The sequence below is a fragment of the Sander vitreus genome, chromosome 20 (genome assembly GCF_031162955.1).
Source record: "Sander vitreus isolate 19-12246 chromosome 20, sanVit1, whole genome shotgun sequence".
In the NCBI taxonomy this organism is placed as follows: Eukaryota; Metazoa; Chordata; class Actinopteri; order Perciformes; family Percidae; genus Sander; species Sander vitreus.
The window spans coordinates 29,529,251-29,543,372 of record NC_135874.1 but is presented as its reverse complement, the minus strand read 5'-3'; the positions used below and the strand labels follow the sequence as shown (position 1 = coordinate 29,543,372).

At 44.9% G+C, this 14,122-nt stretch overlaps 1 protein-coding gene and 1 long non-coding RNA gene across 2 annotated transcripts in view; both read left to right on the top strand.

Moving 5' to 3' along the window:
• LOC144534842 (scavenger receptor cysteine-rich type 1 protein M130-like) overlaps window positions 1-7,475 on the top strand; it is a 65,545-nt gene extending 58,070 nt beyond the window's left edge. Inside the window, exons 12-15 of the mRNA XM_078276906.1 lie at window positions 3,979-4,308; window positions 4,823-4,965; window positions 5,158-6,156; window positions 6,280-7,475. Of these exons, the coding sequence (XP_078133032.1) occupies window positions 3,979-4,308; window positions 4,823-4,965; window positions 5,158-6,156; window positions 6,280-6,399 (1,592 nt within the window). The 3' untranslated portion in view covers window positions 6,400-7,475. The remainder of the gene's footprint in view (window positions 1-3,978; window positions 4,309-4,822; window positions 4,966-5,157; window positions 6,157-6,279) is intronic.
• LOC144534950 (uncharacterized) lies at window positions 1,036-2,515 on the top strand. The gene is made up of 2 exons (XR_013503629.1): window positions 1,036-1,569; window positions 1,660-2,515. It is a non-coding gene; the product is annotated as an uncharacterized LOC144534950 (long non-coding RNA).
• Window positions 7,476-14,122: the final 6,647 nt, after the last annotated feature.

Below are 14,122 nucleotides of genomic sequence, written 5' to 3'. Positions count from 1 at the left end.
GAAACATACACCAAAATGTATATCTGTAGATATGAAACATGTCTGCTGCTTCAGGAGTCCCCTGGGCCAACCAGCATCCAGCCTGAAAGGATACATTCTTCAGCTTGACAGCTTTCTGAGCCACTGGTTTTCACCAGCAGGTTCTTTGGTTGCCACCATAACAGGCACCAATGACCTACTGGCTACAACTTTGAGCAGCTCAGCTCAGACAGGGGATCGTCAGTATCTCCACTACCACGGTGTTCTTCACCCTGGGAAACTACTTCAATGGAGAGTCCAGCCCTGATCCCTTTTAAGACCCAAAAGTACTGAAAGCGTTTAACACAAGCGTTTTGAAGTACACCCATTGTTTTTAAATGGCTGAACACGTACCAAAAAGCTCAATCCAAAAAATCAATCATCTGTTGCGTGATGAAAAGTGACTGCAGGGTTGATGGAAGTTTCACAACCCTGTCCGTCAAGGGAGAAGGTCTAATGCCCCCACTGATAGGGGTATCTGTAACATACAAAACATTTGCCTAAATAGCGACCTTTTCGAAAATACTGCTGGTTCTGTGGTGTTGGCGCTTCAAATCTGATGCCTGCTGTGAGCCATAGAAGCATCAATTATTGCTTTCAGTGCGTTTGGGCCTTAAGACTTTTTGGATCGTTTTTTTAACTTCACTTTATTCCAGAAAAGCACGTACAGGTTAAGACAAATTAAATATTTTTCTTTTAATTATGATAAAGTTGTTATCACTTAACTCCCAGTCCAGTTTCATTATGCTTTTTTCCCTTGAGATCTTACATTTCTGAAATCCCAGCTAGCAGGGAACGTTACCCACAACATTGGCTAATGTCACCCACAAGTTCTAATAATGTTTTATAAGAAACGATGTAATCTAATGTCCTCAGAAAATTACAATGATGTTCAAAATTCAAAAATATTTTCTTATAACGTTAAATGTTAAATTAAGACATAACATTTTAACTGCAACATTCAGAGGATGTTTTTAGGACCACAGATTATGTTACATGATAACAAAGGAAGACCATTCTCAAAGTAACTACTAAATTGTGTTATTTACACTGGTTGCATAATGGGTTTCCTCAGGAGGGTAGCTGGCGTCTCCCTTAGAGATAGGGTGAGAAGCTCAGTTATCCGTGAGGAGCTCGGAGTAGAGCCGCTGCTCCTTTGCGTCGAAAGGAGCCAGTTGAGGTGGTTCGGGCATCTGGTAAGGATGCCCCCTGGGCGCCTCCCTAGGGAGGTGTTCCAGGCACGTCCAGCTGGGAGGAGGCCTCGGGGGAGACCCAGGACTAGGTGGAGGGATTATATCTCTAACCTGGCCTGGGAACGCCTCGGGATCCCCCAGTCGGAGCTGGTTAATGTGGCTCGGGAAAGGGAAGTTTGGGGTCCCCTGCTGGAGCTGCTACCCCCACGACCCGACCCCGGATAAGCGGATGAAGATGGATGGAGATGGATGGATGGCATAATGGGACAGCAACACGACTTCTCTTCTCATCTCGCTGCATCTTGTCAAGAAGATCAGTTTTTGAGAGGCAACAGATCATTTGGGGAAATTTCACAAGGTTTGTCAAGACAATATAACTCTGTTTCAAATATAAAATATATGTTTTAAATGCATGGCTTTTATGGAGATGGTTTTATTTGTGTTTCAGTCCTGTCACAGCCTTGAAGATCACCTCTTGACCACTGAAGGAAACCCCCAGCCATATCTGCTGGCCACAGGGACTTCACTGTTTTCAGTGTGAAAGATGACTACGCTCTACCCAGCTTTTACACATTTTGCAGGCTCCTCTGTACAATATTGATATAAGCACATGTGTGATTTACATTTTTATGTTTGTCTATATGTCAGAGAGTTGTATTGTTTAATTAGTAACATTGTTGGCTTAATGGAATCCATTTAAATGTATCAGCTATTTAGCTTCCCTTGCAGCAGTATATTGACATTAGATGTTAAAACGAAAGTTACGAATGTAACTACGGATCTATTTAATCCTTACTGACCGCCAGACGCAGTGTTTAAAACTGGATGACTCATATCAACACGAGGAAGCCTGAGTAGCCACCTCACAAGGATGCAGCACCTCGGCTGGAGAACCACGCCCAACAGTATATTGATATTAGATGTTAAAACTATGACTTTTTTTGCAGAGGTTACCAGGTTTAGTAGTTTCACACTCAGAAATGAATGAAAAAAGCAATTCTGTTGAAAGACTTTTGAATATCAACCTTTTTCTTGTGTTAATTGTCCAATTGTTAGGTAAATTATCTATCTAAGTCATACCAGAGACCCCAACGATTCGTTGAACAGTTACAGGAAGATTGTGACATGTTCTAATAATGCAACATATTTTAACTAAATGTTACCACAAAACAATTGAATAATGGTTTTAAAGCATATCCAATTATAAAATAACATCCTGGGAACATTAAAAAATGTGCCACTGAAAACATTTTAGGAATGTTAGGGCTTATTTTTCTAACAATGAAATAAAATACTAAACATTTTGAGAATGTTTGTATAAAATGTTATCCTTTTTTTAGGTTTACTTAGTGGGGGTGCATACCGCTCAAAACCAACATGAAAAATAGTAATGTTCCCCTCATTTAGTTTTGTTTCTAAACTGTATGTTAAATGAGCGGTGACGTGTTTCACGTAACGTTGTTCTAAGGTACCGTCTATCTGCTGGAGCGGTGTTTAGCTAGCAAGTAAGCCGCCTGGCGCGTTATTATGGAACCCACGCAACTTCTAGGCAAGACCCGCCCTTAAATAGCATTCACACACTACTATTGGCCAGGCGTCCATGCTTATGCAAGGTAACGTAACCCGATTCGTTCAGGTCCTATCCCCTGACCAGTCAGCTATCTTAACCTTGACCACTCAAGGTCAAAGCCTAACCCCAACCAGTCGGGCTGCTTCGCAGGGCGGGACGCATAGAAGTTGCATGGCATCCATAATAACACCCCACTGACAGCAACGTTATTGTTCATATTTTGGCACAATGTTAAGTAATGACAGTAGTAGTAGTGGTCATAGTGAGTTAAAATGTGGTCTGGGATCAGAGGTATATAAAGTACTAGAGACCCAGACTTGAGTAAAAGTACAAGTGCTCTATCAAAAAAGTGACTTGAGTAGAAGTAGAAGTTGCTCTTTAAGCACCACACTTAAGTAGAAGTACTAAGTACAAAAAGTATTCAACATTTTTTGTACTTAAGTATTGCAAGTAGTTTATTTTAAAATGTACTACTCAAGTACTAAAAGTAAAAGTACAAGTATTGTGTTATGTAGTTATTAAAGAAAGCAGTCACATTTTGAATATCATATTGTTGGAGTTCAACATTTGACTGTGTATTAAGACGGAGCGTTACAGGCAGTCACACGCTGTACATTGCTGGATATATGAAGGAAGTTTCTGAAATAAACCCAAAAAGGTACATTAATGTCACAGCTGTTATAACTACTATTATCTGATACAACAGTGGGTTATTAATCACTTATTAACAAATACTGAAATAAAATGTGTGATGTAGTGGAAAGTCAGCAAGCTAGCAAAAGCTAGTTTTTAACTTGATCGGTTCTTAAAAGTTGAGCTAGCTAGTTTTCATAACGGTTTCCTACGGAGCACGCTCCTCAAGCAGTTTCCTCCATCTTGTTGCCACTGGAAGTCCTTTACATCATTTTTTAAATAGACTTTTGGGTCACAGATTTGTTCAGAAATATATCAAAGAGTGAAAACATATGAACTTGTCTGTGTGGAGAGTAAAGATTGTTGAGTACCTGAGCAGAAGGAACAGATTAGAGAAATATGCAGATGATGATGTCATGTTATTGTTTGAAAACACGTTGAAAGTGTTTAAAATGAAAAAAAATGTTAAAGTGTAACAAATGTAAATGTTACGTTTCTTATCTGTTTCTTATCTTACTGTTGCTAGAACTGGTTCACAACGTCTGTGTGTGTCTGTGTTTACAGACCTGCTGCTTCAGCCCAACATCTCTGTGTCCTCCTCCATGGACGGGGTCTCCGAGGCCCAGCAGCAGGGGTTCCAGGTGTTCAGGGACTCCACCTTCACTATCAGCTGCTCCATCCAGCCACAGTACCCAGGAGGCTTCTTCCAGCTCACATTCACCTCCTCCTCCTCAGCACACAACTCCACCCAGCCAGCTGTCAATCACTCTGCCCACTTCCTGTTTCCTGCTGCAGAGCCCGCCCACCAAGGAACATACAGCTGTGTTTATCACCTCTATGTTTTCTCTCATAACTTCTCCTCTGAGAGCCGTCTGCTCTCTCTCACCGTCTCAGGTAAGCGGACTGTTTACAGGTTTGGAGAAGATGATTGGTCCAAACTGAGTGAAAATGATCAGCTAAGCACATGTTTCTGATGCTGTGATGACTGTCATCATGTTGCACATGACATACCAAACTTATACAAAGTGTATAAGACTGTGAAAACAAATTTCCCCAGGGGACAGCATTGACTATCTCTGTATCTAAATGGCTACAGCAAAAAATAAAAAGGACAGGACATGTTTGGTTACCAGAATAACTCTGGTTCTCTGAGAGGGAAACATGGTCCACCCCCAAAGTACAGGAGGACCAACACCCCAAAATCAAATCAGATGTATTCCTACAGATTATTCTCAGAGGACTTTATAATCTGTTATAGTCTCTGTCCTCAGAGCCTCGGTTCAGATGAAGATAAACCCCACAAAAGAGATGTGTTCATGTTGAAGTGATTCAGGTCAGTTTGTGTTTAACGGGAGATGTTGGACTCTTGATGTTGTGTGATGTGATGACTGTCCATGTGTTCCATCAGATCCATCATCAGATCCATCATCAAATCCATCAGATCCACCAGATCCATCATCAAATCCACCAGGTCCATCACATCCATCATCAGATTCATCATTAGATCCATCAGATCCACCAGAGCCATCATCAGATCCATCATCGCATCCATCACCAGATCCATCATTAGATCCATCATCAGCTCCATCATCAGATCCATCAACTCCATCATCAGATCTATCAGATCCATCATCACATCCATCACCAGATCCATCAGATCCATCATCAGATCCATCATCAGATCTATCAGCTCCATCATCAGATCCATCAACTCCATCATCAGATCCATCATCACATCCATCACCAGATCCATCATCAGCTCCATCATCAGATCCATCAGATCCATCATCAGCATCCATCATCAGATCCATCTATCAGATCCATCATCACATCCATCACCAGATCCATCAGATCCATCATCAGCTCCATCATCAGATCCATCAGATCCATCATCAGCTCCATCATCAGCTCCATCATCAGATCCATCAACTCCATCATCAGATCCATCAGATCCATCATCACATCCATCACCAGATCCATCAGATCCATCATCAGATCCATCATCAGATCTATCCATCATCAGATCCATCAGATCTATCAGATCCATCATTAGATCCATCATCAGCTCCATCATCAGATCTATCAGATCCATCATCAGCTCCATCATCAGATCCATCAGCTCCATCATCACATCCATCACCAGATCCATCAGATCCATCATCAGAGCTATCAGATCCATCAGATCCATCATCACATCCATCACCAGATCTATCAGATCCATCATCAGCTCCATCAGATCTATCAGCTCCATCATCAGATCCATCAGATCTATCAGATCCATCATTAGATCCATCATCAGCTCCATCATCAGATCCATCAGATCTATCAGATCCATCATCAGATCTATCAGATCCATCATCAGCTCCATCAGATCTATCAGTTCCATCATCAGATCCATCAGATCTATTAGCACATCCATCACCAGATCCATCAGATCCATCATCAGAGCTATCAGATCCATCAGATCCATCATCACATCCATCACCAGATCTATCAGTTCCATCATCAGATCCATCAGATCTATTAGATCCATCATCAGATCTATCAGTTCCATCATCAGATCCATCAGATCTATCAGTTCCATCATCAGATCCATCAGATCTATCAGTTCCATCATCAGATCCATCAGATCTATCAGTTCCATCATCAGGTCCATCTACTCATAGGCCTTTTATCATCGGAGTGGTCGTGTTCTCTCTGACTCTGCTGTTGGTGATCACTGCTCTTTCCTTCTACTGTAAGGTACGGACACACACCTGCTGTTTAGACCACTAACTGAAATGAAGCAGCCTAAGTCTGTGTTTGTTGAACTGAAGAGAGGAGTGATGCAGGAAGTTACATCTGTGTGTTGTCATGTCTCTCCAGGCCAGCAGGGGGCAGAAGCCGGACAGACAGAAGAACATTGAGCTGTATGAAAATAACCTGGGTGTTCCTGAATCTGAAGGAGAGCTGACTGATGAGGACGGAGCGCAGGGAGCAGAGTAACACCTCCTCATCTCACATCCAGAACGTTTTTAAAACACCATTTAAATAAGAAGGCAGGAATTATTATATAACATGTTGCTCTCAGCTCTAAACCTACTAGTTCCTACTAAAAACACCTCAGAAATATAAAGTTTATTTTAGAAATTAGACTTTAAAGCAGGAATACCGAAATCCAAGCAGCCAGCACAATACAAACCGGCCAAAGACACACCGACCCAGGCCGATCGGGAACGATGCCGGACAATTAATGTTAAAGATTAAACTAAAATAAACATTGACATATATACTCTGCTTTCTGTATTATAATACTCGATGTAATATAAATGATGATGAAAGCTCTATAATAAATGTTTCTCTATTACCTGTTCAGAGGAAATAAAACCTCTTTAATAAACTGTGAAACTGTAAATGAGCTGATTTTAATTTGTATTCTCCCATCATGCAACACTGTGGGGACATCCACTGAATGTAATCATTGCATTAAAAGTATTTCAAATGTAAAGAAAACATCTGGTGTCTGAATGATTCTGTTTTCATCTGTTTCAACAGTTATTAAAGTAGAGAAGAACATCATCAACATAGCAGCTTATTCTTAACTTTTCAACAGTCGTGTAGATTGTTTGTTAAAGGACAACTCCAGACATTGTTTAAATTCACAATGGTCCCTGTCTCAATCCTGCCAGTAGCTAGCTGCTAGCTGCTAGCTGCCGTCTGGTGAGTGTGTTCAGACAGGCTTCTGTGATAATCATCCCGACAACAATCCACGGAGCGGCGGTGATGTGGATATGTCCTCCAGAGGTTAATTCCGCCCTAATAAAAGGGTAGTGCGGAGCGATCTGCAGACTGTTTCCCTTTTCCTGTTACAACGGGACTTCAGCGCAAGACTACAGGTACCTTCTCTAACGCTATCACTGTGCAAGCCACAGGAATCATTTGGCACTTTTCCATGTAGTTACAGTCACTGATATGGTCATAACCACTACAGTGCTCAATTACCTATTTTTGAGGGGGAATAAACTTCAAGTTTTCGTCACAAAGGCATGACCTGTCCTCTGGAGGACATATCCACACCACCACTGCTCCATAGATTGTTGGCGGGATGATTATCACAGAAGCCTGGCTGAACACACTCACTGGACGGCAGCTAGCAGCTAGCAGCTAGCAGCTACCCCTGTAAGGGCCCTGTTCATGTTTTTGTGTCTGTTAAGAGGCACAAAGGCACTCTAAAATTTGCCCCAACAACTGCCGCTTTAGCTCAGTGGAAGCTCGTACACGTAGCTGCAGCTACTCCGTGTAGCCTGCAGCGATTCGGGTCGGGGTTTTTCAGTCGAAAGTACACGCATATTTATAGCGATCAAGATTAAACGTGTCCCATTTTCTGAGACCAGGTTCAGATAGAGATTACAAGAAAGTAAAATTTTTTATTGGAATTGTTTTTTTTTGTTTGTATTATAATTTTAGCTTTTGTGATGAATTCTGTCTGTCTGTTCTGTCTTTGACTGTTGCATGTTCCATGCTTATTAAAAGAAAACACTCATATCTGTGTTCTCATCCTTGCATAAGAATATAGACAGGGGTGCACATAACCTTTTTAGTAAGTTACTCAGGTGAGTACCAGGAGATGGTGTTTGGTACTCACCCCACACGTAGCGTGGTTTTAATAAGTGCAGTCTTCCTCCCTGTCCTCCTCAACATCTGACATTAATCTGATAAACTGACCTTTGTTGATCTGAAATGAAGACAGATTCAGCAGCTGCACGGCCTATTTCTCTCTTCAAATGTTTTCAGAAACACGTTACGGTGAACTATTTTAGGACAATATGAGATCGTATTCTGAATGAGACGCCATTATGGTCGGGGAGCAGCCAGACCCACGTGACGCGTTTGTCCAATCAGCTACCGGTTTTAATTTTTTGGGCGACAATACAGATTAGCGCCGCCTGCTGTTATGGAGACGTATTACTGATAGCTCAAGCTGGTGTGCCATTTGTGTATTATGAATGAATGAATGAGTTTATTGGACGTAACCAAAGGGTGGGGTCAGAAGCTTCAGCTTATATCAGGCCCCCCCGCTTCTCACATTTTTTAAAAGTAACAAACAAATCCCGTGGGCCCACCACCTGTGGGAGGAACCGCTGGGGTCGGGTGCGCTGCCACACGGGTGGCAGTGAAGGTCAGGGGCCTCGACGGACCAGACCCGGGCAGCAGAGGCTGGCTCTGGGGACGTGGAATGTCACCTCTCTGTGGGGGAAGGAGCCGGAACTTGTGCGGGAGGTGGAGCGCTACCGGTTAGATCTGGTGGGGCTTACCTCTACGCACAGTCTTGGTTCTGGAACCATACTCCTGGATAGGGGTTGGACTCTTTTCTTCTCCGGAGTTGCCCAGGGTGTGAGGCGCCGGGCGGGTGTGGGGATACTCACAAGCCCCCGGCTGAGCGCCGCTACGTTGGAGTTTAACCCGGTGGACGAGAGGGTCGCCTCCCTACGCCTGCGGGTTGTGGGGGGGAAAACTCTGACTGTTGTTTGTGCATAAGCACCAAACAAGAGTTTGGAGTATTCGGCCTTCTTGGAGACCTTGAGTGGAGTCCTGCATGGGGCTCCAGTCGGGGACTCCATAGTTCTGCTGGGGAACTTCAACGCACACATGGGCAATGATGGAGACACATGGAGAGGCGTGATTGGGAGGAACAGCCTCCCTGATCTAAACCAGAGTGGTTGTTTGTTGTTGGACTTCTGTGCTAGTCATGGATTGTCTATAACGAACACCATGTTCGAACATAGGGATGCTCATAAGTGTACTTGGTACCAGAGCACCCTAGGCCAAAGGTCAATGATCGATTTTATAATCGTTTCATCTGATCTGAGGCCGTATGCTTTGGACACTCGGGTGAAGAGAGGGGCGGAGCTGTCAACCGATCACCATCTGGTGGTGAGTTGGGTCAGGGGGTGGGGGAAGACTCTGGACAGACCTGGTAAGCCCAAACGGGTAGTGCGGGTAAATTGGGAACGTCTGGAGGAGGCCCCATGTCCTACAGACTTTCAACTCACACCTCGGCGGAGCTCTTCGTGCATCCCTGTGGAGGCTGGGGGCATTGAACCCGAGTGGACAATGTTCAAAGTTTCCATTGCTGAAGCTGCGGCGAGGAGCTGTGGTCTTAGGTGCCTCAAGGAGTGGTAACCCACGAACACCATGGTGGACACAGGTGGTCAGGGAAGCCGTCCGACTGAAGAAGGAGTCTTTCCGGGATATGTTATCCCAGAGCACTCCGGAGGCAGTTGCAAGGTACCGAAGGGCTGCAGCCTCTGCTGTGAAAGAGGCTAAGCAGCAGGTGTGGGAGAAGTTCGGAGAAGACATGGAGAAGGACTTTCGGTCGGCACCAAGGTGCTTCTGGAAAACTATTCGCCACCTCAGGAGGGGGAAGCGGAAACCATCCAAGCTGTGTACAGTAAGGATGGGACACTGTTGACCTCAACTGAGGAGGTAATAGGGTGGTGGAAGGAGCACTTTGAGGAACTCCTAAATCCAACTAATATGTCCTCTATGGTAGAGGCAGAGCTGGAGGATGATGGGGGGATTGTCGTCAATTTCCCTGGTGGAAGTTGCTGAGGTAGTTAAACAACTCCACAGTGGCAAAGCCCCAGGGATTGATGAGATCCGTCCAGAAATGCTTAAAGCTCTGGGTGTGGAGGGGTTGTCTTGGTTGACACACCTCTTCAACATTGCGTGGAAGTCTGGGACGGTGCCTAAGGAGTGGCAGACCAGGGTGGTGGTTCCCCTTTTTAAAAAAAGGGGGACCAGAGGGTGTGTGCCAATTACAGGGGTATCACACTCCTCAGCCTCCCCGGTAAAGTCTACTCCAAGGTGCTGGAAAGGAGGGTTCGGTCGATAGTCGAATCTCAGGTTGAAGAGGAACAATGCGGATTCCGTCCTGGTCGTGGAACAACGGACCAGATCTTTACTCTGCAAGGATCCTGGAGGAAGCCTGGGAGTATGCCCAAACCGGTCTACATGTGTTTTGTGGATCTGGAGAAGGTGTATGACCGGGATGCCCCGGGAGATACTGTGGGAGGTGCTGCGGAGTACGGGGTGAAGGGGGGTCCCTTCTCAGGGCCATCCAATCTCTGTACGACCAAAGCGAGAGCTGTGTCCGGGTTCTCGGCAGTAAGTCGGACTCGTTTCAGGTGAGAGTTGGCCTCCGCCAGGGCTGCGCTTTGTCACCAATCCTGTTTGTAGTATTTATGGACAGGATATCGAGGCGTAGTCGGGGTGGAGAGGGGTTGCAGTTCGGTGGGCTGGGGATCTCATCGCTGCTTTTTTGCAGATGATGTGGTCCTGATGGCATCATCAGTCTGTGACCTTCAGCACTCACTGGATCAGTTCGCAGCCGAGTGTGAAGCGGCTGGGATGAGGATCAGCACCTCTAAATCGGAGGCCATGGTTCTCAGCAGGAAACCGATGGAGTGCCTTCTCCAGGTAGGGAATGAGTCCTTACCCCAAGTGAAGGAGTTCAAGTACCTTGGGGGTCTTGTTCGCGAGTGAGGGGACAATGGAGCGGGAGATTGGTCGGAGAATCGGCACAGCAGGTGCGGTATTACATTCAATTTATCGCACCGTTAGACGAAAAGAGAGCTGAGCCAGAAGGCAAAGCTCTCAATCTACTGGTCAGTTTTTGTTCCTACCCTCACCTATGGTCATGAAGGCTGGGTCATGACCGAAAGAACAAGATCCAGGGTACAAGTGGCCGAAATGGGTTTCCTCAGGAGGGTAGCTGGCGTCTCCCTTAGAGATAGGGTGAGAAGCTCAGTTATCCGTGAGGAGCTCGGAGTAGAGCCGTTGCTCCTTCGCGTCGAAAGGAGCCAGTTGAGGTGGTTCGGGCATCTGGTAAGGATGCCCCCTGGGCGCCTCCCTAGGGAGGTGTTCCAGGCACGTCCAGCTGGGAGGAGGCCTCGGGGAAGACCCAGGACTAGGTGGAGGGATTATATCTCCAACCTGGCCTGGGAACGCCTCGGGATCCCCCAGTCGGAGCTGGTTAATGTGGCTCGGGAAAGGGAAGTTTGGGGTCCCCTGCTGGAGCTGCTGCCCCTACGACCCGACCCCGGATAAGCGGACGAAGATGGATGGATGGATGGAACAAACAAATTGGAAAGGAAAAAATGTACAAAATAAGATAAAAATAATATACAAAAAAACCTAACATATACACTTACCCAGATAACTTTCTACATACATTCATACATACAGTGTGTTTGTTTATGCATACATACACTTACCTACATATATACAGTACATACATGTATACCTACATATATACCCATATGGGTCAGTACTTATATACAGTACATTACCACCATTAGGTGAATAATATCCTAAATAATAACCATAATGATAATAATGATGTTCATCATCAACATTCTCACACAATAATACTACTCATTATGTTGTAACTTACCTTGTTCTCAATGCAGGCAGGCAGCAGAGCGAAAGGCAGAACGAGAGCACGCGCGGTCTTCTTATAAGACAGCTTGGTCTCTTGATTGGCTCAATGATGAGCCAGCTTCATCAGACCTGGTGACAGAGCATCTACCGCTTTGGCTGTGATCATGTGGGTTTGGAATGATTCCTAACATTTTTATAATTCTAACGAGTAATGATGCAGCACATAAGAAATTTATCGGAGTAAAAGTATTAAACTCATCGAAAATATGTACTGAAGTAAAAGTGGAAGTAGGAGAAAAACAATAACATTCCTGTAGAGTACGGATCAATCTTTCCCAGGTTCCTCCGGCCACATGTCAAAGTGTCCCTGAGCAAGACATTGAACCCCAAATTGCTCCCGGATGCTGTGTATATATATATATATATATATATATATATATATATATATATATAGATATAGATAGATAGATGCTGTATGTATAGATATATAGTATATATAGATGCTGTAGGGGTAGGGAAGAGAGCTGAGCCAGAAGGCAAAGCTCTCAATCTATCGGTCAGTTTTTGTTCCTACCCTCACCTATGGTCATGAAGGCTGGGTCATGACCGAAAGAACAAGATCCAGGGTACAAGTGGCCGAAATGGGTTTCCTCAGGAGGGTAGCTGGCGTCTCCCTTAGAGATAGGGTGAGAAGCTCAGTTATCCGTGAGGAGCTCGGAGTAGAGCCGTTGCTCCTTTGCGTCGAAAGGAGCCAGTTGAGGTGGTTCGGGCATCTGGTAAGGATGCCCCCTGGGCGCCTCCCTAGGGAGGTGTTCCAGGCACGTCCAGCTGGGAGGAGGCCTCGGGGGAGACCCAGGACTAGGTGGAGGGATTATATCTCTAACCTGGCCTGGGAACGCCTCGGGATCCCCCAGTCAGAGCTGGTTAATGTGGCCCGGGAAAGGGAAGTTTGGGGTCCCCTGCTGGAGCTGCTACCCCCGCGACCCGACCCCGGATAAGCGGATGAAGATGGATGGATGGATGGATGGATAGATGCTGTATGTATAGATATACAGTATATACAGTTGTGTTCAAAATAATAGCAGTCCAACATCACTAACCTCATAAATCAAATTTTTTGGTAGAAGTGATATTTCTACATGGCAACTAGTAGTGTTGTAAAGTCATAGAAAACCTAAAAAACCTTTCTTTTTAGTAAACAATGTTCTCAATGCTGAGTTCATGTGTAGAGCCCCATTCACAAAACAGCCCAGGTTGCTCTGATTTAACAATTCAGTGCATCTTAATTTACATCCTCTTTAAGATTATTAAAGACAGAAACAGAGAACTTCTCCACAGCAGAGTTTTATTAGAAACACGAATAAAGAACTCAATGAAAACATCAACTCATCTCTGCAGGACCAGCCCATTCTCACTCCCAACTCGTAAAATACAGACGTTTGGACAGTGGCTGTCAGTGTCTGAAGCGTCCTTCAGCGTATTTGTAGAACGTACCGGGGAGAGCAGCAGCTACACGGCATGTTGAAGATGACGTAGCCTCATGGCGTTTTCCCACCACATGGTACCAGCTCGACTCTACTCAACTCTGCCCGCATTTTTTGGTTTTCCATTCTGATAAAAGTCCCTGGTACCTGCCAACAGGTACTTTATTTAGTACCACCTCCGTCCTTAGAGCTGAGGCGATACCAAAAGGTGACGTGAAAGCAGCAGACTCCTGATTGGTTGGAGAGAATCGTTACTAATCACTGCGTCATCATTGCTATAGCGAAATACCGCCATCTTTAAATAGTATAGCCAGCGCGTTTACTTATAGCTCTAAAGGGACGACAATAGTCCCGACCAAGCACGTTTACTTATAGCTCTAAAGGGACGTCAATAGTCCCGACCAAGAACGTTTACTTATAGCTCTATAGGGACGTCAATAGTCCCGACCAAGAACGTTTACTTATAGCGCTAAAGGGACGTCAATAGTCCCGACCAAGAACATTTACTTATAGCGCTAAAGGGACGTCAATAGTCCCGACCAAGCGCGTCTTCTTAAAGCGCTAAAGGGACGTCAATAGTCCCGACCAAGAACGTTTACTTATAGCACTAAAGGGACGTCAATAGTCCCGACCAAGCACGTTTACTTATAGCGCTAAAGAGACGACAATAGTCCCGACCAAGCGTGTTTACTTATAGCGCTAAAGGAGACTTTTAGCGTCAATAAGAACGACAAAGGTCACCTGACCAAGCGTCCATATGTTACCAGATGGGAGTGAGAACGTGTTGGCAGGACATTTAGTGT